This window comes from Ranitomeya variabilis, chromosome 2 (genome assembly GCF_051348905.1).
Source record: "Ranitomeya variabilis isolate aRanVar5 chromosome 2, aRanVar5.hap1, whole genome shotgun sequence".
Taxonomy (NCBI): Eukaryota; Metazoa; Chordata; class Amphibia; order Anura; family Dendrobatidae; genus Ranitomeya; species Ranitomeya variabilis.
This window is the reverse complement of record NC_135233.1, coordinates 392,912,706-392,939,408: the sequence shown is the minus strand read 5'-3', so window position 1 is coordinate 392,939,408 and position 26,703 is coordinate 392,912,706. Positions and strand designations below refer to the sequence as shown.

The window sequence follows — 26,703 nt, the reverse complement described above, 5'->3', positions numbered from 1 at the left end:
TGATCCGGGTACATGAAAGAATGAATGGGGCCATGTATCGTGAGATTTTGAGTGCAAACCTCCTTCCATCAGCAAGGGCATTGAAGATGAAACGTGGCTGGGTCTTTCAATATGACAATGATCCAAAGCACACCGCCAGGGCAACGAAGGAGTGGCTTCGTAAGAAGCATTTCAAGGTCCTGGAGTGGCCTAGCCAGTCTCCAGATCTGAACCCTATAGAAAACCTTTGGAGGGAGTTGAAAGTCCGTGTTGCCAAGCGAAAAGCCAAAAACATCACTGCTCTAGAGGAGATCTGCATGGAGGAATGGGCCAACATACCAACAACAGTGTGTGGCAACCTTGTGAAGACTTACAGAAAACGTTTGACCTCTGTCATTGCCAACAAAGGATGTATTACAAAGTATTGAGATGAAATTTTGTTTCTGACTAAATACTTATTTTCCACCATAATATGCAAATAAAATGATAAAAAAACAGACAATGTGATTTTCTGGATTTTTTTTTCTCAGTTTGTCTCCCATAGTTGAGGTCTACCTATGATGTAAATTACAGACGCCTCTCATCTTTTTAAGTGGTGGAACTTGCACTATTGCTGAATGACTAAATACTTTTTTGCCCCACTGTACATATAGTGATGTTACGGTCGACTTCCTGGATATCCGCCTGGAGGTCGATATCAATCGGCGCATCCAGGCAGATGTCTTCAGGAAGTCGACCTCTGTTAATTCACTACTACATGCCTCTTCGGCACATGACCCGTCTACAATTAGGGCCGTCCCGGTCGGACAGTTCCTTAGGATGTCGCCCATGTGACCGCGACGCGACCAATCACAAAGCCGGAACGTAATTTTAAAATCCTGAAGGACCTAAAATTACGTCACGGCTTGCTGTGATTGGTCGCGTCGCGGCCACATGGGCGACGCGACCAATCACAAGCCGTGACGTCACGGGAGGCAGGACAAGCGCGCATTTTAAAATGCGCGCGTGTCCAGCCTCCCGTGACGTCACGGCTTGTGATTGGTCGCGTCGCCCATGTGGCCGCGACGCGACCAATCACAAAGCCGGAACGTAATTTTAAAATCCTGAAGGACCTGAAATTACGTCACGGCTTGCTGTGATTGGTCGCGTCGCGGCCACATGGGCGGCACGCGACCAATCACAAGCCGGGACTTCACGTAAGGAAGGAAACGCGCGAATTTTAAGCAAACAACGCTGCCGGTTCCCTCGGTGAGGTCCAGGCTGCGTCGGAGAGGTGAGTATAGCAATATTTTTTATTTTAATTCTTTATTTTACACATTAATGTTGTTTCGATACCGATACCCGATACCACAAAAATATCGGATCTTGGTATCGGAATTCCGATACAGCAAATATCGGCCGATACCCGATACTTGCGGTATCGGAATGCTCAACACTACTCGTGACTGATGCCACCTCAACCCTAGGGGGAACAGATGCTAAAATTTATGAAGAAGAAGTGTGACTTCCTTTGCTTAACATGATGGACACTTTTTTGAACGGATGAACTTCTTCTTAAAACGTGGATTTGTTGTACTGCAATACGATCAGTTATTTATTATGTGTTCCCTCTCTCGATATTATAAGGCAGAAACGCATATATTGGGTCTCTGATTTCTGGTGGGGTCGTTGGCATGTTATAGTATTTTACTCTCTTTTTTTTATTTGAATATACTTCTCATTGGTGGCCGTGCATGTCGCGCTGCGGTCCGCTGTGCCCTGGTGTGGGACGGCGTCTTCCAGTCTCATTCGCACGCTCTGGGTGCCTCTTCGCTCCCCGCGCGTGCGCACTTGGCCTGACGCCGAGTTCCACGGCCAGGGCCTGCCGGACGCAGCACGCATGTGCCGACAGTGCCGCCGTGATTGGCCACCGAGTACCATGTGACCGGGGTCAGGGGCTATTTTAAGGTCCTTTTTGGCACAAAGTGACTATCCCCTTGAGAAAGCGGTACTGTGCTGCCGCGAAACGCGCGTTGGGGTCTACCTCCCGCCTGTCTCCCCACGTCGCCCCGTTACCGGTAAGCCCTGCACCTGTACCAACCACCTTACTTAGCGGTGATATTAAGGAGTCCTATTGAGGGATTTTTGTTTGGTAAATTGGTGTGTTTTTACTTGGGCTAGGCCTATTGTGGCCCTTTTGTTACACAGCATTTTATTACATGTGATCTTTGGGGGGGGGCTTTTTATGCTTCCCATTATGGGAGCATTATTTGTGGGTTTGGGGATGGGGTTCTCAGCATTTTTAGGCACACATGTCGTTTATGTTACTGCATAATGTTAACCGTTATCGAATTTCACGTTTTACTATGAATTATTTATGGAATAAACATTTTTTATATTATGTTCATCGATGCTCCGTATTTTTCTCCTCTATAAAAAATATCGTATTTTGGAGCTGATTTAGTGAGTCCGAGGGTGGCTGGCAAAATTTTGATTTCTGTTATCAATATCCCATACCTGTCCGCCATACAGTCAAGTCCACGCAGTAATCTATCTCAAGGGGTTAAATTAATTTACAACCAGGAGAGGTGCTAATGCTGCCACTCCCTGCTGTAAAAGACTGGGGAATGAATGAAATGCAGGGGGCGGAGCTTCAGTGACTAGCGATGCCGTCACCAAAGCTCTGCCACCAACTCATATGAACTGTAGCGTGGGAAAGTTTCTGACTATTTTCTCACGCTACAGTTCACATGAGTTCATGCCACCAGGGGGCGGAGCTTTGGTGACGGCACCGCTAGTCACCAAAGCTTCGCCCCCTGCATTTCATTCAATCCCCAGTCTTTTACAGCAGGGAGTGGCAGCATTAGCAGGCTCCCGGTTGTAAATGTATTTAACCCTTTGAGATGGATTACTGCTTGGGACTTGACTACGGTGGACAGGTATGAGATATTGTTGCTTTTTTCTTTGGATTTTTTTTTACAGGAGAACGAGGGTCTTTGGTTGGATTGAGCGTACAATAAACATATTAATAACCTGTGTCTTTCTTTCTTTCAATAAAATACTTTATTTTTAATGTGTGTGTATATTTTTAACCTTTTGCTACTATTGGATTAATAATGCATAGGTGTCTTATTGACACCTCTCCATTATTAACCAGGCTTATTGTCACCTTACAATAGCAAGGTGACATTAACCCCTTATTACCTCATATCCAATCGCAACAGGGGAGTGGGAAGAGAGAGGCTTAGTGCCGGAATTGGCGCATCTTACAGATGCGCCTTTTCTGGGGTGGCTGGGGGCAAATGTTTTTAGCCAGGGGGGCCAATAACCATGGTCCCTCTCTTGGCTATTAATATCTGCCCTCAGTCATTGACTTTCCCACTCTGGCGGAGAAAATTACGTGGGAGCCAGTTTTTTCCGTGATTTAACCCTTTAATTTAACACATAGAGCTCCCAAATTTTACACACAAACACTACTAACATTATTAGGGAGGGTTATATAAAAATATAACGGATATGCAATGGTTTACTGTATGTAACCATGTCTCATATCCTGTCGAGTTTGAGAAGGAGATAGCAAAAGCCGGCAATTGAATAACCGGCTATTCTGCTATCTAGCTCTGCATGAAATATAAACATATATGTGTGTGTGTGTGTGTGTGTGTGTGTGTGTGTGTGTGTGTGTGTGTGTGTTTGTGTCAATGACACACATATATACACTGCTCAAAAAAATAAAGGGAATACTTAACCCCTTCATGACCCAGCCTATTTTGACCTTGATGACCTGGCCGTTTTTTGCAATTCTGACCAGTGTCCCTTTATGAGGTAATAACTCAGGAACGCTTCAACAAATCCTTGCGGTTCTGAGAATAGTTTTTCGTGACATATTGGGCTTCATGTTAGTGGTAAATTTAGGTCAAAAATTTTTGTGTTTATTTGTGAAAAAAATGGAAATTTGGCTAAAATTTTGAAAATTTCGCAATTTTCAAATTTTGAATTTTTATTCTGGTAAACGAGAGAGTTATGTGACACAAAATAGTTAATAAATAACATTACCCACATGTCTACTTTACATGAGCACAATTTTGGAAACAACATTTTTTTTTGCTAGGAAGTTATAAGGGTTAAAATTTGACTAGCGATTTCTCATTTTTACAATGAAATTTACAAAACCATTTTTTTTAGGGACCACCTCACATTTAAGGTCAGTTTGAGGGGTCTATATGGCTGAAAATACCCAAAATTGACACCATTATAAAAACTGCACCCCTCAAGGTACTCAAAACCACATTCAATAAGTTTATTTACCCTACAGGTGCTTCACAGCAGCAGAAGTAACATGGAAGGAAAAAATGAACATTTAACTTTTTAGTCACAAAAATGATCTTTTAGCAACAATATTTTTATTTTCCCAAGGGTAAAAAGAAAAACTGGACCACAAAATTTATTGTACAATTTGTCCTGAGTACGCCGATACCACATATGTGGGGGGGAACCACTGTTTGGGCGCACAACAGGGCTCGGAAGGGAAAGAGTGCCATTTGACTATTTCAATGAAAAATTGGTTCCAATCTTTAGCGGACACCATGTCGCGTTTGGAGAGCCCCTGTGTGCCTAAACATTGGAGCTCCCCCACAAGTGACCCCATTTTGGAAACTAGACCCCCAAAAGGAACTTATCTAGATGCATAGTGAGCACTTTGAACCCCCAGGTGCTTCACAAATTGATCTGTAATAGTGAAAAAGTACTTTTTTTCACAAAAAAATTCTTTTAGCCTCAATTTTTTCATTTTCACATGGGCAACAGGATAAAATGGATCCTAAAATGTGTTGGGCAACTTCTCCTGAGTACACTGATACCTCATATGTGGTCACAATCCACTGTTTGTGCACACGGCAAGGCTCGGAAGGTAAAGAGCGCCATTTGACTTTTGAATGAAAAATTGGCTCCAATCGTTAGCGGACATCATGTCGCATTTGGAGAGCCCCTGTGTGCCTAAACATTGGAGCTCCCCACTAGTGACCCCATTTTGGAAAATAGACCCCCCCCCCCCAAGGAACTTATCTAGATGCATAGTGAGCACTTTGAACCCCCAGGTGCTTCACAAATTGATCCGTAAAAATGAAAAAGTACTTTTTTTTCACAAAAAAATTCTTTTAGCCTCAATTTGTTCATTTCCACATGGGCAACTGGATAAAACGGATCCTAAAATTTATTGGGCAATTTCTCCTGAGTACACCGATACCTCACATGTGGGGGTTAACCACTGTTTGGGCACACAGCAGGGCTCGGAAGGGAAGGAGCGCCATTTGACTTTTTGAATGAAAAATTAGCTCCAATTGTTAGCGGACACCATGTCGCGTTTGGAGAGCCCCTGTGTGCCTAAACATTGGAGCTCCCACACATGTGACCCCATTTTGGAAACTAGACCTCCCATGGAACTAATCTAGATGTGCAGTGACCACTTTAAACCCCCAAGTGCTTCACAGAAGTTTATAACGCAGAGCCGTGAAAATAAAAAATAATTTTTCTTTCCTCAAAAATTATTTTTAAGCCCGCAATTTTTTATTTTCACAAGAGTAACAGGAGAAATTGGACCCGAAAAGTTGTTGTCCAGTTTGTTCTGAGCACACTGATACCCCATATGTGGGGGGGAACCACTGTTTGGGCACACGTCGGGGCTCGGAAGGGAAGCAGTGACGTTTTGGAATGCAGACTTTGATGGAATGGTCTGCGGGCATCATGTTACGTTTGCAGAGCCCCTGATGTGCCTAAACAGTAGAAACCCCACACAAGTGACCCCATTTTGAAAACTAGACCCCCCAAGGAACTTACCTATATATGTGGTGAGCACTTTGAACCCCCAAGTGCTTCACAGAAGTTTACAACGCAGAGCCGTGAAAATAAAAAAAAAAATTTCTTTCCTCAAAAATTATGTTTTAGCAAGCAATTTTTTATATTCCCAAGGGTAACAGGAGAAATTGGACCCCAATAGTTGTTGCTCAGTTTATCCTGAGTACACTGATACCCCATATGTGGGGGTAAACCACTGTTTGGGCACACGTCGGGGATCGGAAGGGAAGTAGTGACGTTTTGAAATGCAGACTTTGATGGAGTGGTCTGCGGGCATCATGTTGCGTTTGAAGAGCCCCTGATGTGCCTAAACAGTAGAAGCCCCACACAAGTGACCCTATTTTGGAAACTAGACCCCCCAAGGAACTTATATAGATGTGTGGTGATGGTGAGCACTTTGAACCCCCAAGTGCTTCACAGAAGTTTATAACGCAGAGCCGTGAAAATAAAAAATCATTTTTCATTCCTCAAAAATTATGTTTTAGCAAGAAATTTTTAATTTTTGCAAGGGTAACAGGAGAAATTGGACCCCAATATTTGTTGTCCAGTTTGTCCTGAGTACGCTGGTACCCCATATGTGGGGGTAAACCACTGTTTGGGCACACGTCGGGGCTCAGAAGGGAAACAGTGACGTTTTGAAATGCAGACTTTGATGGAATGGTCTGCGGGTGTCACGTTGCATTTGCAGAGCCCCTGATGTGCCTAAACAGTAGAAACCCCCCACAAGTGACCCCATTTTGGAAACTAGACCCTCCAAGGAACTTAACTATATATGTGGTGAGCACTTTGAACCCCCAAGTGCTTCACAGAAGTTTACAACGCAGAGCCGTGACAATAAAAAATAATTTTTCATTCCTCAAAAATTATGTTTTAGCAAGCAATTTTTTATTTTTGCAAGGGTAACAGGAGAAATTGGACCTAGATATGTAGTGAGCACTTTGAACCCCCAAGTGCTTCACAAAAGTTTACAACGCAGAGCCGTGAAAATAAAAAATAATTTTTCTTTCCTGAAAAATGATGTTTTAGCAAGCAATTTTTTATTTTCCCAAGGGTAACAGGAGAAATTGGACCCCAATAATTGTTGCCCAGTTTGTCCTGAGTATGTTGGTACCCCATATGTGGGGGTAAACCACTGTTTGGGCGCACGTCGGGGCTCGGAAGGGAGGGAGCACCATTTGACTTTTTGAACGCAAGATTGGCTGGAATCAATGGTGGCGCCATGTTGCGTTTGGAGACCCCTGATGTGCCTCAACAGTGGAAACCCCTCAATTCTAACTCCAACACTAACCCCAACACACCCCAAACCCTAATTACAACTCTAGATATAACCCTAATCACAACCCTAACCCCAACACACCCCTAACCCTAACCACAAGCCTAATCTTAACCCTATTTCCAACCCTTGCCCTAATTCCAACCCTAACTCTAATTCCAACCCTAACCCTAAGGCTATGTGCCCACATTGCGGATTCGTGTGAGATTTTTCCGCACCATTTTTGAAAAAAACGCAGGTAAAAGGCACTGCGTTTTACCTGCGGATTTACTGTGGGTTTCCAGTGTTTTTTGTGTGGATTTCACCTGCGGATTCCTATTGAGTAATAGGTGTAAAACGGAATCCGCACAAAGAATTGACATGCTGCGGAAATGCAACACAGCATTTCCGCGTGGTATTTTCTGCACCATGGGCACAAGGGATTTGGTTTTCCATAGGTTTACATGGTACTGTAAACCTGATGGAAAACTGCTACGATCCGCAGCCAAATCCGCACCGTGTGCACAAAGCCTAATTCTAACCCTAACTCTAGTTCTATCCCTAATTCTAACCCTAGCCCTAACCCTAACCCTTGTGGGGGAAGAAAAAAAAATATTTATTTTATTATTGTCCCTACCTATGGGGGTGATAAAGGGGGGGGTCATTTACTATTTTTTTTATTTTGATCACTGTGATAGGTTTTATCACAGTGATCAAAATGTACCTGGAACGAATCTGCCGGCCGGCAGATTCCGCGGGCGCACTGCGCATGCGCCCGCCATTTTGGAAGATGGCGGCGCCCATGAAGAAGACAGACGGACACCGGGAGGCTCGGTAAGTATGAGGGGGGAGATCGGAGCACGGGGGGGATCGGAGCACGGGGGGTGGATCGGAGCATGGGGGAGCGGACAGGAGGACGGGGGAGCGGACCACAGTACGGGGCAGAAAGGAGGACTGGGGAAGAGATCGGTGGCGGTGGGGGGGGGCAGATCAGGGTTTCCAGCCATAGCCGATGATATTGCAGCATCGGCCATGGCTAGATTGTAATATTTCACCACTTTTCATAGGTGAAATATTACAAATTGCTCTGATTAGCTGTTTCACTTTCAACAGCCAATCAGAGCGATCGTAGCCACGGGGGGGCAAAGCCACCCCCCTGGGCTGAAGTACCACTCCCCCTGTCCCTGCAGATCGGGTGAAATTGGAGTTAACCCTTTCACCCGATCTGCAGGTACGCGATCCCTCTATGACGCCACATAGGCATCACAGGTCGGATTGGTACTGACTTTCATGACGCCTATGTGGCGTCACAGGTCGGGAAGGGGTTAAACAGAATATAACTCCAAGTAAATCAAACTTCTGTGAAATCAAACTGTCCACTTAGGAAGCAACACTGATTGACAATCAATTTCACATGCTGTTGTGCATGGAATAGACAACAGCTGGAAATTATTGTGAATTATCAAGACACCCTCAATAAAGGAGTGGTTCTTCAGGTGGGGACCACAGACCACATCTCAGTACCAATGCTTTCTGGCTGATGTTTTGGTCACTTTTGAATGTTGGTTGTGCTTTCACACTCGTGGTAGCATGAGACGGACTCTACAACCCACACAAGTGGCTCAGGTAGTGCAGCTCATCCAGCATGGCACATCAATGCGAGCTGTGGCAAGAAGGTTTGCTATGTCTGTCAGCGTAGTGTCCAGAGGCTGGAGGCGGTACCAGGAGACAGACCAGTACACCAGGAGATGTGGAGGGGGCCGTAGGAGGGCAACAACCCAGCAGCAGGACCGCTACCTCTGCCTTTGTGCAAGGAGGAACAGGAGGAGCACTGCCAGAGCCCTGCAAAATGACCTCCCGCAGGCCACAAATGTGCATGTGTCTGCACAAACGGTTAGAAACCGACTCCATGAGGATGGTCTGAGTGCCCGACATCCACAGATGGGGGTTGTGCTCACAGCCTAACACCATGCAGGACGCTTGGCAGTTGCCACAGAACACCAGGATTGGCAAATTCGCCACTAGCGCCCTGTGCTCTTCACAGTTGAAAGCAGGTTCACACTGAGCACATGTGACAGACGTGACAGAGTCTGGAGACGCCATAGAGAGCGATCTGCTGCCTGCAACATCCATCGGCATGACCGGTTTGGCAGTGGGTCAGTAATGGTGTGGGGTGGAATTTCTTTGGAGGGCCACACAGCCCTCCATGTGCTCACCAGAGGTAGCCTGAGTGCCATTAGGTACCGAGATGAGATCCTCAGACCCCTTGTGAGACCATATGCTGGTGCGGTTGGCCCTGGGTTCTTCCTAATGCAGGACAATGCCAGACCTCATGTGGCTGGAGTGTGTCAGCAGTTCCTGCAAGATGAGGGCATTGAAGCTATGGACTGGCCCGCCCGTTCCCCAGACCTGAATCCGACTGAACACATCTGGGACATCATGTCTCGCACCATCCACCAACAGACTGTCCAGGAGTTGGCGGATGCTTTAGTCCAGGTCTGGGAAGAGATCCCTCAGGAGACCATCCGCCGCCTCATCAGGATCATGCCCAGGCATTGTAGGGAGGTCATATAGGCATGTGGAGGCCACACACACTACTGAGCATCATTTCCTTGTCTTGAGGTATTTCCACCGAAGTTGGATCAGCTTGTAATTTGATTTTCCACTTTGATTTTGGGTATCATTCCAAATCCAGACTTCGGTGGGATATCTATTTTGATTTACATTGATAATGGTTATGTTTTATTGTTCTGAACACATTCCACTATGCAATGAATAAAAATTTGCAACTGGAATATTTCATTCATTGACATCTAGGATGTGGGATTTTAATGTTCCTTTATTTCTTTGAGCACTGTATATATACCCATATACTATGTATAGACATTTATTTTATCTATTCTATTCTAATCTGTCAGTGTGATTTTACTGTACACCGCACTGAATTACCGGCTTTTCTATAGAACACCGCGGCGTATTTCTCACAAGTCGCACGTGTGGTCCGTGTGTAATCCGTATTTTTCTCGCCCTCATAGACTGTCATTGGCGGATTTTTAGCGCAATACGCTGACAAACGCAGCATGCTGCGATTTTCTCAGCACGTAAAATACGGCCGAGAAATATACGGCTGATGGAAGCTGCCCCGTAGAGAAAAATTGGTCCGAGTGCAATGCGTAGTTTATGCGCCTCTCATACGTCCGTATTTCTCTCTAGTGTGACCCCGACCTCATAGTGATGGTTTCTCGTCCCCGGGATGAATGGCGGCTGATTGTCGGATTGTTCTCTGGAACGGCAGCGAGACGACAGACGTGAACATTAACTCCGCAGCTGCTCACAAAGGGCAAATTAAATGGTTTATCTGCAGCTCGGAGAAAAAAAATCTGCTGTAATCGCATTTCCGGAGAACTGCTTAGTGCAGGAAACTGCAGCGATTATTAAGTAACCTGAAATAGTTCCATATATTTATCAGCGAGGAGGAAACACTTCACTAATGTGCAGGAGGCAGATAATGAAAAGTGGGCAGATTACAGCTGTGACTTGTAGTTAAAGGGCCGGTGTCCGCTCATCGCATAGTAAACGCCTGCATCTTCCTATAGTTAATAGGGCACACATTTTCTGAAGACTGGAGCATTGGTTACAAATGTGTCCATTTTTGTTACATTGGTGCATGGCTCTTAATAGATTTGGTGCATCCCATGAGCCCAAACCTGGAATGTATTGTATAATATAGTATATTATTTCTGCCAATACCTGGAGTAAATCACGGTACATCCGTCGTGCTGCACTGTCTGGCCCGGTCTCACTGGGTTAGAAAACAGCTGGTGCAAACATTTGTGACTAGTTAGTGCCATACTTGTGGCGTGTAGAGATGGGCAAATTCGCAATGTTCGGGTCCAGTGTGTTCGGCCGAACAGTTAAAAAAAAGTTTTGTTCCAGAACATTACCAGAACATTATCTGAATCTGGACCCCAATCACGTGTCACGGTGCAGCGCTGAGCTCAGTGATTTCACCGCAGTTCACCGTAAGCATACCTCCCAACTTTTGAAGATGGGAAAGAGGGACAAAGTTTGCGGCGCGCAACGCGCGCTGCGGCAAGTTTTAGGTCACGCCTCTGACCACACCCATTCATAATTAGTCACACCCATATCCACGTCCCAACCACACCCATTTAGCACTGCTGATCACACTGTTTCATATACAATAATTATAAACAAAAAAATATGGCCACACAGTGCTCCATACTGTATAATGGCCACACATGATGCTCCATACTGTATGATGATCACACATGATGCTCCATACTGTATATTGGCCGCACATGATGCTCCATACTGTAATGACCGCACATGATGCTCCACACTGTATAATGACTGCACATGATGCTCCATACTGTATAATGACCGCACATGATGCTCCATACTGTATAATGACCGCACATGATGCTCCACACTGTATAATGACCGCACATGATGCTCCATACTGTATATTGGCCGCACATGATACTTCGTACCATATAATGGCCACACATAGCTACTCCTACACACACGGCTCCGCTCAATGCACCTCATACACACACTGCTCTGCTCCGTATACCTCATACACATTTAGCTCCGCTCCATACACCTCGTACACACACGGCTCCGCTCCATACACCTCATACACACACGGCTCCGCTCCTTACACCTCATATACACACGGCTCCGCTCCATACACCTCATATACACACGGCTCCGCTCCTTACACCTCATATACACACGGCTCCGCTCCATACACCTTGCACACACACGGTTCCGCTCCATACACCTCAAACACACACGGCTCCACTCCATAAACCTCATACACACACGGCTCCGCTCCATACACCTCGTACACATTCAGCTCCACTCCATACACCTCATACACACATGGCTCTGCTCCATACACCTCATACACACACGGCTCCACTCCATACACCTCATACACACACGGCTTCGCTCCATACACCTCATACACACACGGCTCCTCTCCATACACCTCGTACACACACAGTTCTGCTCCATACACATCATACACACATGGCTCCGCTCCATACACCTCGTACACACACGGCTCCTCCCCGTACACCTCGCACACACACGGCTCCGCTCCGTACATCTCGCACACACACGGCTCTGCTCCATACACCTCATACACACACAGCTCCGCTCCATACACCTCATACACACACGGCTCTGCTCCATACACCTCATACACACATGGCTCCGCTCCATACACCACATACACACACGGCTCCTCTCCATACACCTCGTACACACACGGTTCCGCTCCATACACCTCATACACACATGGCTCCGCTCCATACACCTCATACACACACGGCTCCTCTCCATACACATCGTACACACATGGTTCCGCTCCATACACACTGTACACCTCCTGACCCCACACAAGGCATTACTAACCTTATCCTGTGGCTGCAGCACCTTCCATGTGGCAAGTTGGCAACCAGCACAGGCAGCTGACTCCTGCAAGCCATGGAGGTTCCGATCATGTGACCCAACTCCTCCCCTCCTATGACCTCATCACAGGTCCTGTGCTGTTGTGAATTCTGCTCTTGGGCTCCCTCCGGTGGTTATTGGTGGTAGTGCAGTTGTCTTGGGGTTGTAATCCGGGCAGGTGTTTCTGCTGATTGCAGCTCTATTAGGTATTTAGGTGTGCAGGATCCATGAGTCTGTGCCAGTTGTCCATTGTACTTGGAGGTTTTGCATCTCTCTCTGGCTCCTCATGCCCTGCTGCAAATTCAGCTAAGATAAGTGTCTGTTTTTTGTCTCTGTGCACACATGCAGTGTGCTGTGCAATTCAGTACAATTTATTGTGTTTTTGTCCAGCTTAGACTTTGTTTGGATTTTTCAGTCATGCTGGATTCTCAGGAGATGCAGATATACTTTCTATGTCTTTAGTTAGATGTAGAATATTTGTATTATCTGCTGTGGATGTTTTTAGGATTTTAATACTGACCGCTTAGAATTCTGTCCTATCCTTTTCTATTTAGCTAGAAGTGCCTCTTTTGCTAAATCCTGTTTTTCTGCCTGCGTGTGTCTTTCCTCTTATACTCACAGTCAATATTTGTGGGGGGCTACCTATCCTTTGGGGTTCTGCTCTGAGGCAAGATAGAATTCCCATTTCCATCTATAGGAGTATTTAGTCCTCCGGCTGTGTCGAGATGTCTAGGACGTGTTAGGTACATCCCACGGCTACTTCTAGTTGCAGTGTTAGATTAGGGTTTGCGGTCAGTACAGGTACCACCTACTCCTGAGAAAGGCTCTCATGCGGCTCCAAGGTCACCAGATCATAACAGTACAACTGGCCAACAATGAGTTAAACGCATCTCAGAAGAAGGGAAGAAAGAGCCATTTTTTTTTTCTGCAGCCTGTTTTGTCTTTTCTTCTCTCTTTTCCTCTGGGTGACTGAGGAGTTTTGTGCTAGCATGGATGTTCAGGGATTAGTTTCTCGTGTAGACCAGCTTGCTGCTAGGGTACAGGGTATTTCTGGTTATATTGCTCAGACTCCGCTTTTAGAGCCTAGGATTCCTACTCCTGATTTGTTTTTTTGGGGGGACAGGTCCAAATTTTTGAGTTTTAAAAACAACTGTAAACTGTTTTTTGCTCTGAAGCCTCGTTCCTCTGGTGATCCCATTCAGCAGATTAAAATTGTCATCTCCCTGCTGCGTGGCGACCCTCAGGATTGGGCATTTTCCCTGGAATCTGGGAATCCGGCCTTGCTTAATGTAGATGCCTTTTTTCAGGCTCTAGGATTATTATATGATGAACCAAATTCTGTGGATCAAGCGGAGAAGACCTTGTTGGCCCTGTCTCAGGGTCAAGAAGCAGCAGAATTTTATTGTCAGAAATTTAGAAAATGGTCTGTGCTGACAAAATGGAATGAGGATGCTTTGGCGGCAATTTTCAGAAAGGGTCTTTCTGAATCTGTTAAAAATGTTATGGTGGGGTTTCCCACGCCTGTTGGTCTGAGTGATTCTATGTCTCTGGCCATTCAGATTGATCGGCGCTTGCGGGAGCGCAGAACTGTGCGCGCTGTGGCGTTGTCCTCAGAGCAGATGCCTGAGCCTATGCAGTGTGATAGGATTCTGTCTAGAACGGAACAACAAGGATTCAGACGTCAGAATAGGTTGTGCTTTTATTGTGGCGATGCTTCTCATGTAATTTCAGTCTGCCCAAAGCGTACAAAGAGAATCGCTAGTTCAGTTACCATCGGAACTGTACAACCTAAATTTCTGTTATCTGTGACCTTGATCTGCTCATTGTCGTCATTTTCTGTCATGGCGTTTGTGGATTCAGGCGCCGCTTTGAACTTAATGGACTTTGAATTTGCCAGGCGTTGTGGTTTCCCCTTGCAGTCTTTGCAGAACCCTATTCCTTTAAGGGGCATTGATGCTACACCTTTGGCTAAAAATAAACCCCAGTTTTGGACACAGGTGACCATGTGCATGGCTGTTATGATCTGGTGGCCTAAGAGCAGCATGGGACGTACTCTGGAGAAGGTGGTACCTGTACTGACCGCAGACCCTGAACCTAACACCGCAACTAGAAGTAGCCATGGAATGTACCTAGCGCTCCCTAGACATCTCGACACAGCCAGAGGACTAATTACCCCTAGAGATAGAAAAGGGAAAACTATCTTGCCTCAGAGAAAATCCCCAAAGAACAGGCAGCCCCCCACAAATATTGACTGTGAGAGGAGAGGGAAAAAACATACACAGACTGAAATGAGAATTTAGCAAAGGAGGCCACTTCTAGCTAAATAGAAAGGACAGGACAGAGTACAATGCGGTCAGTATTAAAACATTAGAAAATATCCACCACAGAAAATACAAAAACTCCACAGCTAACTAAAGACATGGAGGGTATATCTGCATCTCCAGAGATACCAGCTTGGCTAAACAAATCCTTATACAGACCAAGCTGCACAAGACAAAACATGGAAAATAACTGAACAATAAGACCACAGCATGTGGACAGCAAAATCAAGGCCAGAACTTATCTTTGTTGAAAAGAACTGCAAAGCAGAAGAGACCAGGCAGGGATGTGAATCCTCCAGGAACAATGGACAACTGGCACTGACTAAAGGGTGAAGCAAGACTAAATAGCCCTGTCCAAATTGCAAAAAGTGAAAACACCTAATAAATGCTGTGATTCAGAGACAGCAGCGCTACCACTTACAACCACCGGAGGGAGCCCAAGAGCAGAATTCACAACACATGGCGCCAGCCCATCAGGAAGATTGTCGCTTTCTAATGTTGCATAATTTGCATGATGCTATTGTGCTGGGGTTTCCATGGTTGCAGATACATAATCCTGTGTTGGATTGGAAGTCTATGTCTGTGACTAGTTGGGGTTGTCAGGGGGTTCATAATGACGTTCCTGTGATGTCAATCTCCTCTTCCTCCTCTTCTGAAGTTCCAGAGTTTTTGTCTGATTTTCAGGATGTATTCGATGAGCCTAAGTCCAGTTCCCTTCCACCGCATAGGGACTGTGATTGTGCTATTGACTTGATTCCAGGCTGTAAGTTTCCTAAGGGCCGACTTTTCAACCTGTCTGTGCCGGAACATACCGCCATACGGAGTTATGTTAAGGAGTCTTTGGAGAAAGGGCATATTCGGCCATCTTCTTCACCGTTGGGAGCGGGATTTTTTTTTGTTGCTAAGAAGGATGGCACCTTGAGACCCTGTATTGATTATCGCCTCTTGAATAAGATCACGGTCAAGTTTCAATACCCTTTACCTTTGCTTTCCGATTTGTTTGCCAGGATTAAGGGGGCTAGTTGGTTTACTAAAATTGACCTTCGGGGGGCATATAATCTTGTTCGTATTAAGCAGGGTGACAAATGGAAAACTGCGTTTAATACGCCCGAAGGCCATTTTGAATACCTTGTGATGCCATTCGGGCTCTCTAATGCTCCATCTGTTTTTCAGTCCTTCATGCATGATATCTTACGGAATTATCTTGATAAATTCATGATTGTATATTTGGATGACATCTTAATTTTTTCCGATAATAGGGAGTCTCATGTGAAACAGGTCAGGATGGTATTTCAGATCCTTCGTGACAATGCTTTGTTTGTGAAGGGGTCTAAATGTCTCTTTGGAGTGCAGGTTTCTTTTTTGGGCTTCATTTTTTCTCCCTCATCTATAGAGATGGATCCGGTTAAGGTTCAGGCCATTCATGATTGGATCCAGCCCACATCCGTGAAGAGCCTTCAGAAATTTTTGGGCTTTGCTAATTTTTATCGCCGTTTCATTGCTAACTTCTCCAGTGTGGCTAAACCCCTGACCGATTTGACGAAGAAAGGCGCTGATGTAACGAATTGGTCCTCTGTGGCTGTCTCTGCCTTTCAGGAGCTTAAACGCCGATTTACTTCTGCCCCGGTGTTGCGTCAGCCAGATGTTTCTCTTCCGTTTCAGGTTGAGGTTGACGCTTCTGAGATTGGGGCAGGGGCCGTTTTGTCTCAGAGGAATTCTGATGGTTCCTTGATGAAACCGTGTGCCTTCTTTTCCCGTAAGTTTTCGCCTGCTGAACGCAATTATGATATCGGCAATCGGGAGTTGTTGGCTATGAAGTGGGCGTTTGAGGAATGGCGACATTGGCTTGAGGGAGCCAAGCACCGTATTGTGGTCTTGACCGATCATAAAAATCTGATTTACCTCGAATCTTCCAAATGGCTGAATCCTAGACAGGCTCGATGGTCCCTGTTTTTCTCCCTTTTTGATTTCGTGGTTTCGTATCTTCCGGGTTCTAAGAATATTAAGGCTGATGCCCTCTCTAGGAGTTTTTTGCCTGATTCTCCTGAGGTACTTGAGCCGGTCGGCATTCTGAAGGAAGGGGTGGTCCTTTCTGCCATTTCCCCTGATTTGCGACGGGTTCTGCAGGAATTTCAGGCTGACAAACCTGACCACTGTCCAGTGGGGAAACTGTTTGTTCCTGACAGATGGACTAGTAGAGTGATTTCTGAGGTTCATTGTTCTGTGTTGGCTGGCCATCCTGGTATTTTTGGTACCAGAGATTTGGTTGGTAGGTCCTTTTGGTGGCCTTCTTTGTCGCGCGATGTGCGTTCTTTTGTGCAGTCCTGTGGGACTTGTGCGCGGGCCAAGCCTTGTTGTTCCCGTGCTAGTGGGTTGCTTTTGCCTTTGCCGGTCCCTGAGAGGCCCTGGATGCATATTTCTATGGATTTTATTTCAGATCTTCCGGTTTCCCAGAGGATGTCGGTTATCTGGGTGGTTTGTGATCGGTTTTCTAAGATGGTTCATTTGGTACCTTTGCCTAAATTGCCTTCCTCTTCTGATTTGGTTCCGTTGTTTTTTCAGCATGTGGTTCGTTTGCATGGTATTCCGGAGAATATTGTGTCTGACAGAGGTTCCCAGTTTGTTTCTAGGTTTTGGCGGGCCTTTTGTGCTAGGCTGGGCATTGATTTGTCTTTTTCTTCCGCATTTCATCCTCAGACAAATGGCCAGACCGAGCGAACTAATCAGACTTTGGAAACTTATTTGAGATGCTTTGTGTCTGCTGATCAGGATGATTGGGTGGCTTTCTTGCCATTGGCCGAGTTTGCCCTTAATAATTGGGCTAGTTCGGCTACCTTGGTTTTGTCCTTCTTTTGTAATTTTGGTTTTCATCCTCGTTTTTCTTCGGGGCAGGTTGAGCCTTCTGATTGTCCTGGTGTGGATTCTGTGGTTGACAGGTTGCAGCAGATTTGGGCTCATGTGGTGGACAATTTGGTGTTGTCTCAGGAGGAGGCTCAGCGTTTTGCTAACCGTCGTCGGTGTGTTGGTTCCCGGCTTCGGGTTGGGGATTTGGTCTGGTTGTCTTCCCGTCATGTTCCTATGAAGGTTTCTTCCCCTAAGTTTAAGCCTCGGTTTATTGGTCCTTATAGGATTTCTGAGATTATCAATCCGGTGTCTTTTCGTTTGGCCCTTCCGGCCTCTTTTGCCATCCATAATGTTTTCCATAGATCTTTATTGCGGAAATATGTGGTGCCCGTTGTTCCCTCTGTTGATCCTCCTGCTCCTGTGTTGGTTGATGGGGAGTTGGAGTATGTGGTTGAGAAGATTTTGGATTCTCGTTTTTCGAGGCGGAGGCTTCAGCACCTTGTCAAATGGAAGGGTTATGGCCAGGAGGATAATTCTTGATTTTTTGCCTCTGATGTCCATGCGGCTGATTTGGTCCGTGCCTTTCATCTGGCTCATCCTGATCGGCCTGGGGGCTCTGGTGAGGGTTCGGTGACCCCTCTTCAAGGGGGGTTACTGTTGTGAATTCTGCTCTTGGGCTCCCTCCGGTGGTTGTTGGTGGTAGTGCAGTTGTCTTGGGGTTGTAATCCGGGCAGGTGTTTCTGCTGATTGCAGCTCTATTAGGTATTTAGGTGTGCAGGATCCATGAGTCTGTGCCAGTTGTCCATTGTACTTGGAGGTTTTGCATCTCTCTCTGGCTCCTCATGCCCTGCTGCAAATTCAGCTAAGTGTCTGTTTTTTGTCTCTGTGCACACATGCAGTGTGCTTTGCAATTCAGTGCAATTTATTGTGTTTTTGTCCAGCTTAGACTTTGTTTGGATTTTTCAGTCATGCTGGATTCTCAGGAGATGCAGATATACTTTCTATGTCTTTAGTTAGATGTGGAATATTTGTATTATCTGCTGTGGATGTTTTTAGGATTTTAATACGGACCGCTTAGAATTCTGTCCTATCCTTTTCTATTTAGCTAGAAGTGCCTCTTTTGCTGAATCCTGTTTTTCTGCCTGCGTGTGTCTTTCCTCTTATACTCACAGTCAATATTTGTGGGGGGCTGCCTATCCTTTGGGGTTCTGCTCTGAGGCAAGATAGAATTCCCATTTCCATCTATAGGGGTATTTAGTCCTCCGGCTGTGTCGAGATGTCTAGGACGTGTTAGGTACATCCCAAGGCTACTTCTAGTTGCAGTGTTAGATTAGGGTTTGCGGTCAGTACAGGTACCACCTACTCCTGAGAAAGTCTCTCATGCGGCTCCAAGGTCACCAGATCATAACACTGTGCACAGAAAGCAGGCAGCCATACGGAAGGGTAAGGGCCCAGGGCATGGCTTAACACAAGGGGGCGTGTCGGTTGAATCTCCTGCTGTCTGCGGGATCAGAGCGTCCCGTGCTGGACAGCGGGCAAAGGCTCAAAACCGGGACAGTCCCGCACAATGAGGGACGGTTGGGAGCTATGCCATAAGACATTTCTCACAGTGATCTGCAGTGAACTCACCTCTGCTCCGTGGGACTTTTTCTCACAATGCTAACAATGATCTCACTGAGGTCACCGCAGTTCATTGGCCATGGCTGGGATGCAGCCTCAGTGACCAGCGGTAACCTCGATGACGTCACCACTGGTCACTCACTGATGATGCGCTCACAGCAGGTCATTCCCAGTGGTTCACAGCCTGGACGGTCGCATCTTGTCACTGTCCAGGTTGAAATCTATTTATCCCCCAGACATGGATTATGGCATGGGACAGAATGATGGGCAGGTGAGGGATATGGTTGCTTTTTGTTTTTTTTTTTGTTTTTACAGGAGACGAGGGATTCCATGGAATGGGGGTTAGGCGAGTAAAGCTGTATTTGTTATTTTTAAATAAAAAAGTTAAATTGTGTTTTGTGCACTTCAAAAAAAGGACTTTATTTTGGCTGCGTGTTTATTTACAATACAACTATAGGATTAATAAAGGATAAAGATGGGTGAACCCAATTCAATATGAAAATTGAATTGCTTTGCTGCACTAGAAAATATGGAAAATTGAGAATACTTAGCGAATAAATTGGCCAATTCATGTATACCCAACAGCCATGACAAGGCGACTCTCATTGCCAGGACCTGCCTAATGTGAATCCTCTCTTAGACTAAAGTCTACATCTCCATGGAAAGGTAGGATCCTGCTGTAACTAAAACCGCCTGAGGCTGAGGGGTGGAGTGCTCAGTCAGAGAGCATATGCATACAAATATCAAAAGACTGACTGTCACTTCTAAGAAGATATCACGTATGAACAGTTGCTTACTAAGAGTAGCCATCTCCATATACAACCAAACAAATGAATGAGAGTCACCTTATCGTGGCTGCCGAGTACAGTTCTAGACCACCAGGGACATTTCTATTACCTATTTATGGTTGTAGACCACCAAGGACATTGTTATTACCTGTTTATGGTCCTAGACCACCAAGGACATTGTTGTTACCTGTTTATGATCCTAGACCACCAGGGACATTGCTATTATCCATTTACAGTTCTAGAACACCAGGGACACATTACTGTTAAAGGGCCACTGTCACCCCCTCCAGCCGTTATAAACTAAAAGAGCCACCTTGTGCAGCAGTAATGCTGCATTCTAACCAGGTGGCTCTTTTAGTTTTTGGTGCATGTATTCCCAAAATAAAGCATTTTATAACTTCTCCAAAATACCTGTCTTTCGCCAGGGAGGCAGGTCCTCACCCCCCTGCTTGAAACGCCACACTGCCGTCACTCAAATCTTCAGGGGCACCGGGCGCCGCCCCCTCCGCGCTGTTTTCGCATGAAATCCAGCGCCTGCACAGTGAGCTCTGGCCGTCTGACCTCCGATGCAGTCTTGCAGACTGCGTCTGTGCAGCCGCCCTGCTTGTGAATCCCAGCCCCGCACTCTGCATAATGCATAACACACTGCGGGGCTGGGATTCACAAGCAGGGCGGCCGCACAGGCGCAGTCTGCAAGCTTGGCTGTGACGTCAGACGGCCAGAGCTCACTGCGCCTGCACCAGACAGTACTACACAGCGCAGGCGCCAGATTTCATGCGAAAACAGCGCGGAGGGGGTGGCGCCCGGCGCCCCTGAAGATTTGAGTGACGGCAGTGTGGCGTTTCAAGCAGGGGGGTGAGGACCTGCCTCCCTGGCGAAAGACAGGTATTTTGGAGAAGTTATAAAACGCTTTATTTTGGGAATACATGCACCAAAAACTAAAAGAGCCACCTGGTTAGAATGCAGCATTACTGCTGCACAAGGTGGCTCTTTTAGTTTATAATGGCTGGAGGGGGTGACAGTGGCCCTTTAACCCCTTCACATCTTAGAACACCAGAAACTTTACTATTATACCATTCCAAATAACTTATGAGAAAAACTACCCATCAATGTCCCCATTTCTCTTCCCCACAGCCTCATTTTCTATATAATTGACCCTATATATACCCTCAGTCATGAAAAGTTTTAGAAGTTCTGATTTTCATATTAGAATGTAAACAATTATTTTATCAACCAATGATAATCAGAGATCTTGAAAACTGTTACAATTTAAATACGTTTATTAGAAACTTGCGACATGATTGGTTATGTTATATATACTTTGTTTTCGTTAAATGAGCAAAGCTGTTCCACAGTTTGCTGTGCGTTTCTCACTCTTCATCACTAGGGGTCAGTATTGTACTAATATTTCTCATCCATCCCAGGAGCTCTGTTACTGGCTGCTATCTGCTGCACTGCACTGATTGGGACATCCTGTATGTTCCTTATTTCCTAAAAAATGCAAAAATCATAGGTTGTATCTCACTCTGACTTTTCCGTTCCTGATTCCGCTCCTAACCCTGCTCTGTAACTGCACGAAAAGGTCAGCACCAGCCAGAACAAAAGAGAACAGTCCAGTCTTCCTTGCAATAGTGCAATGATGCACAGGGAACCCTGTAGGGGCGCTCATTCCATTGGTGGTCCATACCTGAACCCGCATCCAGGGAAGGAGAAGTTGTTGATTGTTTGCCCCAAATGAAAACAACGTGTTTGGCCAAAATGGTTAACAAGAAATCTTTCATAAGAAAAAAAAAATCATGCAAGGGACAATTTTTCCCATTCACCACTAGGTGGCGCCAAGAGTAGTAATATGGAATAAAGAGACTTTTTTGGGTCTTTTTCATGTAAGGTCATGAGTCATGTGACCTGTTGTTTTATGGAGCTCAAGTCAATGGTGATGAATGTGATCATCCTGCCACTGTCTCCTACCTGTACGCTCATCCTGTCGCCATAAATGTGGAGTTCTTCCATAAAGACGTGTTATAAATCCCAGATCTGCTGAAGATGCAGCTACATCGATTTACATCAAACCCAAGATGGAGCCAATACACAGTAACTGCTGTCTCACTGAACTACATCTCCCAGCAAGCTTTGATATTTCAACTTGTAAATTGGGTGAAAAAGGGTCAATCTGATCCATTGGATCCATCTCTGACAGATTCATCAAACATTCACTCATCAGATCTCACACAACCAAAATTTCAAACCAGCATGTCTTTCACACACTGACCCCACAGGAGGAGGAGGCTGCACACAGAGACTGCACAGGAAGAGGCTGCACACACTGACTACACAGGAAGAGGCTGCACACACTGACTGCACAGGAGGAGGCTGCACACAGTGACTGCACAGGAGGAGGAGGCTGCACACAGTGACTGCACAGGAGGAGGAGGAGGAGGCTGCACACAGAGACTGCACAGGAAGAGGCTGCACACACTGACTACACAGGAGGAGGCTGCACACAGTGACTACACAGGAGGAGGCTGCACACACTGACTACACAGGAAGAGGCTGCACACACTGACTGCACAGGAGGAGGCTGCACACAGTGACTGCACAGGAGGAGGAGGCTGCACACAGTGACTGCACAGGAGGAGGAGGAGGAGGCTGCACACAGAGACTGCACAGGAAGAGGCTGCACACACTGACTACACAGGAGGAGGCTGCACACAGTGACTACACAGGAGGAGGCTGCACACACTGACTACACAGGAAGAGGCTGCACACACTGACTGCACAGGAGGAGGCTGCACACAGAGACTGCACAGGAAGAGGCTGCACACAGTGACTGCACAGGAGGAGGCTGCACACAGTGACTGCACAGGAGGAGGCTGCACACAGTGACTGCACAGGAGGAGGAGGCTGCACACAGTGACTGCACAGGAGGAGGAGACTGCACACAGTGACTGCACAGGAAGAGGCTGCACACACTGACTACACAGGAGGAGGCTGCACACAGTGACTGCACAGGAGGAGGAGGCTGCACACAGTGACTGCACAGGAGGAGGCTGCACACAGTGACTGCACAGGAGGAGGAGACTGCACACAGTGACTGCACAGAAGGAAGAGACTGCACACAGTGACTGCACAGGAAGAGGAGACTGCACACAGTGACTTCACAGGAGGAGGAGGAGGCTGCACACAGTGACTGCACAGGAAGAGGAGACTGCACACAGTGACTGCACAGGAGGAGGAGACTGCACACAGTGACTGCACAGGAGGAGGAGACTGCACACAGTGACTGCACAGGAAGAGGCTGCACACACTGACTACACAGGAAGAGGCTGCACACACTGACTGCACAGGAGGAGGCTGCACACAGTGACTGCACAGGAGGAGGAGGCTGCACACAGTGACTGCACAGGAGGAGGAGGAGGAGGCTGCACACAGAGACTGCACAGGAAGAGGCTGCACACACTGACTACACAGGAGGAGGCTGCACACAGTGACTACACAGGAGGAGGCTGCACACACTGACTACACAGGAAGAGGCTGCACACACTGACTGCACAGGAGGAGGCTGCACACAGTGACTGCACAGGAGGAGGAGGCTGCACACAGTGACTGCACAGGAGGAGGAGGAGGAGGCTGCACACAGAGACTGCACAGGAAGAGGCTGCACACACTGACTACACAGGAGGAGGCTGCACACAGTGACTACACAGGAGGAGGCTGCACACACTGACTACACAGGAAGAGGCTGCACACACTGACTGCACAGGAGGAGGCTGCACACAGAGACTGCACAGGAAGAGGCTGCACACAGTGACTGCACAGGAGGAGGCTGCACACAGTGACTGCACAGGAGGAGGCTGCACACAGTGACTGCACAGGAGGAGGAGGCTGCACACAGTGACTGCACAGGAGGAGGCTGCACACAGTGACTGCACAGGAGGAGGAGACTGCACACAGTGACTGCACAGAAGGAAGAGACTGCACACAGTGACTGCACAGGAAGAGGAGACTGCACACAGTGACTTCACAGGAGGAGGAGGAGGCTGCACACAGTGACTGCACAGGAAGAGGAGACTGCACACAGTGACTGCACAGGAGGAGGAGACTGCACACAGTGACTGCACAGGAGGAGGAGACTGCACACAGTGACTGCACAGGAGGAGGAGACTGCACACAGTGACTGCACAGGAGGAGGAGGCTGCACACAGTGACTGCACAGGATGAGGAGACTGCACACAGTGACTGCACAGGAGGAGGAGACTGCACACAGTGACTGCACAGGAGGAGGCTGCACACAGTGACTGCACAGGAGGAGGAGACTGCACACAGTGACTGAACAGGAGGAGGAGACTGCACACAGTGACTGAACAGGAGGAGACTGCACACAGTGACGCACAGGAGGAGGAGACTGCACACAGTGACTGCACAGGAGGAGGAGACTGCACACAGTGACTGCACAGGAAGAGGCTGCACACAGTGACTGCACAGGAAGAGGCTGCACACACTGACTACACAGGAGGAGGCTGCACACAGTGACTGCACAGGTGGAGGCTGTACACAGTGACTGCACAGGAGGAGACTGTGGAGCGCCCCCCAGTAGGGCAATGGGATACTCGGAGCCGGGCCCTTCGGTTCTCGGCGGGGATGTCACGGTGGCTGACCCGGTCCGTGGCCCTAGGGACGTCCGTTATAAATGGGGGAAAGGTCATTAAAGGGATAATGTTCGTGACGCCACCTGTGGTATTCGGTCAGGGTGACCAACGCTCAAGGGCGCCGCTATCATGGGGCAAGTTGAGCCCTTTGCTTCAGGCGGCAGTCGTCACTGAAAGACAGGGGGCGGCAGAGCGGCGGTCAGAACACCTGGTGCCGACTCTCCATAATCACTGACACTTGCAGTCAGTCACTAGCGCGCCCCTGCTCACAACCCACCAGCCGGTCATCCCTGCACCTTGGCTGCTCTGTGCAAACAGGAACTCAGGAGGGGAGGAGTCAGAGGTCACATGATCGGGACCTCCATGGATTGCAGGACTCTGCTGTGCTGGTTGCCATGGTAAGTGTGTGTGTGCTAGGTGTATGGAGCGGAGCCATGTGTGCATGAGGTGTACGGAGCAGAGCTGCATGTGTATGAGGTGTATGGAGCAGAGCCGTGTGTGTATGAGGTGTATGGAGCAGAGCCGGGTGCGTATGAGGTGGACGGAGCAGAGCCAGGTGTGTATGAAGTGTACGGAGCTGAGCTGCATGTGTATGAGGTGTACGGAGCAGATCCGGGTGTGTATGAGGTGTACGGAGCAGAGCTGCATGTGTATGAGGTGTATGGAGCAGAGCCGGGTGTGTATGAAGTGTACGGAGCAGAGCTGCATGTGTATGAGGTGTACGGAGCGGAGCCATGTGTGTATGAGGTGTACGGAGCAGAGCCGAGTGTGTATGAGGTGTACGGAGCAGAGCTGCATGTGTATGAGGTGTACAGAGCGGAGCCGGGTGTGTATGAGGTGTACGGAGCAGAGCCGGGTGTGTATTCAGTGTACGGAGCAGAGCTGCATGTGTATGAGGTGTACGGAGCGGAGCCGGGTGTGTATGAGGTGTACGGAGCAGAGCCAGGTGTGTATTCAGTGTATGGAGCTGAGCTGCATGTGTATGAGGTGTACGGAGCAGAGCCGGGTGTGTATGAGGTGTACGGAGCAGAGCCGGGTGTGTATGAGGTGTACGGAGCAGAGCCGGGTGTGTATGAGGTGTACGGAGCAGAGCTGCATGTGTATGAGGTGTACGGAGCAGAGCTGCATGTGTATGAGGTGTACGGAGCAGAGCCGGGTGTGTATGAGGTGTACGGAGCGGAGCCAGGTGTGTATTCAGTGTATGGAGCTGAGCTGCATGTGTATGAGGTGTACGGAGCAGAGCCGGGTGTGTATGAGGTGTACGGAGCAGAGCCGGGTGTGTATGAGGTGTACGGAGCAGAGCTGCATGTGTATGAGGTGTACAGAGCGGAGCCGGGTGTGTATGAGGTGTACGGAGCAGAGCCAGGTGTGTATTCAGTGTACGGAGCAGAGCTGCATGTGTATGAGGTGTACGGAGCGGAGCCGGGTGTGTATGAGGTGTACGGAGCGGAGCCAGGTGTGTATTCAGTGTATGGAGCTGAGCTGCATGTGTATGAGGTGTACGGAGCAGAGCCGGGTGTGTATGAGGTGTACGGAGCAGAGCCGGGTGTGTATGAGGTGTACGGAGCAGAGCCGGGTGTGTATGAGGTGTACGGAGCAGAGCTGCATGTGTATGAGGTGTACGGAGCAGAGCCGGGTGTGTATGAGGTGTACGGAGCGGAGCCAGGTGTGTATTCAGTGTATGGAGCTGAGCTGCATGTGTATGAGGTGTACGGAGCAGAGCCGGGTGTGTATGAGGTGTATGGAGCAGAGCCAGGTGTTTGAGGTGTACGGAGCAGAGCCGGGTGTGTATGAGGTGTATGGAGCGGAGCCAGGTGTGTATTCAGTGTACGGAGCAGAGCTGCATGTGTATGAGGTGTACGGAGCGGAGCCAGGTGTGTATTCAGTGTACGGAGCAGAGCTGCATGTGTATGAGGTGTACGGAGCGGAGCCAGGTGTGTATT

At 47.6% G+C, this 26,703-nt stretch overlaps 1 protein-coding gene across 2 annotated transcripts in view; it reads right to left on the bottom strand.

Moving 5' to 3' along the window:
* Positions 1-26,703, bottom strand: part of KLHL4 (kelch like family member 4) — a 306,427-nt gene that overhangs the window by 12,540 nt on the left and 267,184 nt on the right. Inside the window, exon 9 of one of the 2 annotated variants that reach the window (XM_077286499.1) lies at positions 21,407-21,605. The exons of the other annotated variant lie outside the window; for it this stretch is intronic. Within the exon in view, the coding sequence (XP_077142614.1) occupies positions 21,599-21,605 (7 nt within the window). The 3' untranslated portion in view covers positions 21,407-21,598. Of the gene's footprint in view, positions 1-21,406; positions 21,606-26,703 lie in introns of those variants that run through there. 2 annotated transcript variants of the gene reach the window in all.